At 50.8% G+C, this 4,497-nt stretch overlaps 1 protein-coding gene across 1 annotated transcript; it reads right to left on the bottom strand.

Moving 5' to 3' along the window:
- Positions 1-237: 237 nt before the first annotated feature.
- Positions 238-4,032, bottom strand: LOC118019531 (L-amino-acid oxidase-like). The gene is made up of 4 exons (XM_035018817.1): positions 3,632-4,032; positions 3,042-3,110; positions 2,689-2,825; positions 238-2,125 (listed from the first exon to the last, which is right to left on the bottom strand). The coding sequence occupies exons 1-4, from the start codon at positions 3,932-3,934 to the stop codon at positions 1,333-1,335; spliced, it is 1,302 nt and encodes a 433-aa protein (XP_034874708.1). The 5' UTR covers positions 3,935-4,032; the 3' UTR covers positions 238-1,332.
- Between the last annotated feature and the right edge of the window lie 465 nt (positions 4,033-4,497).

Genomic DNA, 4,497 nt, shown 5'->3' with positions numbered 1-4,497 from the left:
CCCTGCATCATGCTGGTCTTCAGAGTCTTCCAGGGTCACCCTGGTAGGAATGTTCTCAAGGGAAAGAGTTTACCCCTTTATTTACTTCTTTCTTTTGCATGATTGGACCCAAATACCCAAGAAATTGGGATAAAAAATGAGCCATATTTGGGAGCTGATTATTGGAGGTATAGGGACACAGGTAGGGTTGGAGGTTTGATTCAATTGAATAATGCAGCTTATTCTTTGTACTTGGCACTCAGCACATTGCCTGACACATGGTAGATGCAAAATGAATATTTATTGAGAGGGTGAAGGAAATAGCATATATTGTTTATGGGGGAAAATTAACCGAAGCATACATGATATGATCCCAGCCCTTGGGGCTCTCAGTGTAGATGGGCAGATAATGTGCCCTCACAAAGTAATTACATAATAACATGAGAAGATCCACAGTCCAAACATTTGGGATTCTAGGGAGGAAGGGTGGAGGTTTAAGAGAGAGAGAAAGATCCCTGGGGTTTGGGTGCGGCTGTTAAGAGAGGATTCGGGGAGGAGGAATAAGTTAGTTGGGTCTGGAAGGACAGGGCTCTTCTGCTAAAGAAGAGCAGAGTGGAAGTATGGAGAATGGAGCTTTGTGTCCTCCCCGGGGGATGTGTAGGATGGACAGGCAGAGGTGTGTGTGTGGGGGGGTCTGGTTGGTGATGGGGAGGTAAGAGTGAAAAGGAAAAGTCTATGGGCCAGGAGGTGTCTCTAGGAAGCCAAGATCCTGCTCTTGCAAGCTTAAAAAGAACAGAGAAGAACCCTTATCTCTCCCATCCATCTAGATTTCATGTTGGGCCAAGATGTGAGGCTCCCAGCTCAGGCACGCAATGATGGGGTTTATATGCTCTGTGGGTTTGTGTGTGGCTAATCTGTGGTTTAACATTGCTATGGTTTGGGGTTTGTCTGTTCCGTTAGAAGCTTCTGGTTGTATATGACAGAAATTAGGGCACTGCTGGAGCTTTTCTCTTTTGCTTGTTACAATTACGCAGCAGGAGACAATCCAAGCTAAGGGCTGATTCTAGTGCTCACCATCCTTGATTTGATCCTACCCTCCATCTATGTTGACTCAGTTGCTTCCCTCCTCAAGGCCTGGCAGGGGAGAGAAGCAGGAAAGGGAGTGATTCTTTGTGGACTTGACAGCTGATTCTTCCGCATTTTTAGATTCTTGCTTGTGGGCCAGGGGGACTAATGGTGACCTCTCTCCTGGGTCTCTGCCTCCAACTCCCACCTCCCAGCCCTTTTCCTGCCAGATTCCCTCAGGGGTTTCTCTCTAGGTTAGAAATGGTTCTGGGTGTGAGTGAATGTCTTCTACTCTCCCGTGGCCTCCTCATCCACAGCAGCCTGGATATTCCCGGCCGCTTGCAGGCCAGAATTGATAGCAGTGTCTATCCAGCCATGGGGCAGGCTGGTGTGCTCGCCTGCAAAGTGGATGCGGCCCTCGGGCTTGAAGAGCTCCTGTGAATAGTCGATAAACTGGTAGGGTGTGAACTCAGTGAAGGCACCCATGGTGAGGGGGTCTAGAGACCAGCGCTTAACCACGGAGGAGGGGCACATGCGCCGCAGCTCCTCCTTGGGTATCTGGTGCACGGCCGCCAGGTCCTCCAGGACCACATCCTCCAACTGCTCATGCGTCATGGATGTGAAGAAGTGAGAGTCATCGTCCACGGTGTAAGAGGCCAGCAGGATGCTCTTGCCACTGGGGAAGCTGTGGCTGGGGTAGTAGATGTAGCGCGAGGGCCTGTCGGTGACAGAGACCCCACCCCGGATGCCATCCCGCTCCCAGAAGGGCTCCTCACAGGCCAGGATCACCTTGGTGGCACTGGTGTAATGCACCAAGCGGAGTGCTTCCGTCTTGTTTGGGGAGAGCGGTGGCTTAAAGGTGATGAGGCGCGTGGCCTTGGCTGAGGCCGTGATGATGACAAAGTCCGCGGTGAGGGTGTTCAGTGCCCACCTTGGCTTGCCCAGCTGGTAGGAGACCCGGACTTCAGGCCCATCCCTCACTACCGTCTCCACGTTGGAGCCCAGGCGGATGGTGCCAGGCTTCAGGCTAGCGCTGAGGGCTTTGGGGAGCTGGTCGAAGCCACCGGTGATCTCGGAAAAGCTGCAGGGGTGAGGGGAGGGCAGAAGGGGAGTGTGGGGGCACTGGGCCCCTTTGCTGAGTTGCTGACAGCCTTCCTGGTCTGAAAAGCAAGGAAACTAGCTTCCTGCAGCCTGTGCGGGATGCTTCATATACATCTCCTTAGCTAGTCTGTGAGAGAGGGATCATTGTTTAATTTTATACTTTGGGAAACTGTTACCTGGTGGAGAGGGACTGTCCCAGGATGACACCCACAGTCTAGACCCACAGCCCATGGATTCAGCTACCATACAGTCCTGTGTCCCAGGATGAGTCCCACAGACCTGGGTTTGGATTCTGGCTCCAGCTTTCACCCATTATGTGACCTTGGGTAAATTATAGAATTCCTCTGAGCCTCAGCATCCTCACCTGTAAAATGGCTCTGAATAATAGTACCAACCTTCCAGGTGATTCAATGGGACAATTTTTTGGAAAGTGCTTATCACTGTGCCTGGCACATAGTGACTACCCAGTAATCGTAGTTCCATTTCTCTGCTCTGAGAGGTGGAGGAGGAGCAGATTCCATCCCTGGTCCCAGTTGGCCTTACTTGTTACTTTTGGAGAAGATGAAGCTATCCCACAGGGACTCTAGGAAGGACTTATAGTATCCAGAATCCTCATTCATCACAGTCCCAATCATCTTTACTGCTCCTTCGCTCAGCATCCCTTCCTTCACCAAGTAAGCCTGTGGGGAGGTAGAAGCTCCAGATGGAGGGCCCCACATGTAGGAAGGGGCTTCAGCAGGGGCCTAGGGCAGGCAAGGGGCAAGACTGGACTCCAGGAAAGTGAAGACTTTGGTAGTGGGAAGAGAAGATCCTTGTCATCAGGGGACAACCCCAGGGGGCTAGGCTGAGCACAGACCCCTTCCACCCTTATCCTGGGACTTCTGTGCCTCACATACCTTGGTGGAGTAAGAATCATAAAAGGACAGCAGGTGGCTGCAGTTGAAGTTGTTCAGATTTTCTTTGAGCTGCAAAAGGGGAGAAAGGGGAAGAGCTGAGATTAAAGCCACAGAGCCAGTGGCAGGACTCCTGCCTTCTCTGGATGTCCCTTTAAAGAGGGGAGGAACAAGGTGGTGGGGGAATGGAAAGACCAGGGGAAGGATGCTGCCAAGAGCTCCTAAATGTTCCTTTTTCCTCCTAAGTCTCCCTTTCATTGAAGGACCTTTGGAGACTGAAATTTAAGGGGAAGACATTCACTGCAATCCAGGAAGATTGATTCGCTACCGAGGACTGGGTTATCTGGTGATTCCCCTTCCTTCCACTGTCACCATCAAGCAGTAAGCCATTGGACCACCACGGACAGGGAAAGAGATGGGGCTGGGCACTAGGGACAGGGTGGCAACATTCTTAGGGGACATTAGAGGAGAGACCAATCACAAGGGTGCTGGAATGGGAACCAGGCCACTTGGGTCTATCCACTAACTTGCCAGGTGACCTGGGGCCAGAACTTGTTCTTTCCTGACCCTGGGAGGGGTGAAGCAGTAGGCACCTTGGCAATGGACTGGTAGAAGAGATTCATAGGGCTTTTGCCCTTCTCCGTTGGGCTTACGGAATAGCCCAGGACCTCTGGATTGTCCTGGACCTCCCTGGTGCGATAGCGTTGTCCTTTGATGAGGTACCAGGTGTTGCCATCATATGATGTGAACTTGTTCAGCTTCAGGCCAAGCTTCTTGATGTAGGTATGAACCAGCCTGGAGCAGATACAGGTGTAATCATGACACCTCTCCCAGTGACACCTCGTTCCTGCTGGCTTGACTATAGAGGCCATTTCCAGGGAAACGAGTTTCTTCATGTGCCCAGGGAACTCGGACTGTTTTTCAACTCTAACCCTGCTTCCTCATGTTGTGGTATTAATTCTTTTCCTTCTGTTTTTGCCCCAAGGAAGATCGTGAGGACAGAGTTTACCCATCACCCAAGGAAAGCCCTGTAAGAAATCCCTGAGTACAGGACTTAAGTAGAGACCAAGGCCTTTAGTTTCAGACAGTATTTGAAATCCCATCTTCCATTTCTAAGGAAGGTGAGACCAAATCTAAAGACTCCTAGTTTGGGCTGGTTCCTTTTGTTTTTGTTTTTGTTTTTGGTGGTGTTTGGAGGGGAGACTTGGGTTCAGTTTACACTTAAGGCAAAAAAGTAATCATATTTTTGGAGGTCTGTGGGACACCGGGCGAAGGATCTCTTTTGTCTTAGAAGCCTCAGAACCAGGGGCTGGGTTCTGTTCCAGGAGCCAGTTAGAGCGTAGGGGTTGAGTGTATGTTTTGGGGCCAGTTGCCTCCTTGATTTTGAAGAGGAGCTCTGTCACTTTCTCCTAGGAGAACCTTGGATGAGTCACTTAATATCTCTGAGCCCAGTTTTTTG

This window comes from Mirounga leonina, unplaced genomic scaffold (genome assembly GCF_011800145.1).
Source record: "Mirounga leonina isolate KUSES-001 unplaced genomic scaffold, KU_Mleo_1.0 Mir_173, whole genome shotgun sequence".
NCBI lineage: Eukaryota > Metazoa > Chordata > Mammalia > Carnivora > Phocidae > Mirounga > Mirounga leonina.
This window is presented reverse-complemented; position numbering and strand designations above follow the sequence as displayed.

Bases quoted from the DNA above. Each gene is read 5' to 3' on its own strand.
- LOC118019531 (XM_035018817.1), bottom strand. From the start codon at position 3,934: ATGAAGAAACTCGTTTCCCTGGAAATGGCCTCTATAGTCAAGCCAGCA. The intron at 3,111-3,631 runs GTGCCTACTGCT...CCCCTTTTGCAG, and splicing joins TCTACCAGTCCATTGCCAAG to CTCAAAGAAAATCTGAACAA. The intron at 2,826-3,041 runs GTATGTGAGGCA...ACCTCCCCACAG, and splicing joins ATGATTCTTACTCCACCAAG to GCTTACTTGGTGAAGGAAGG.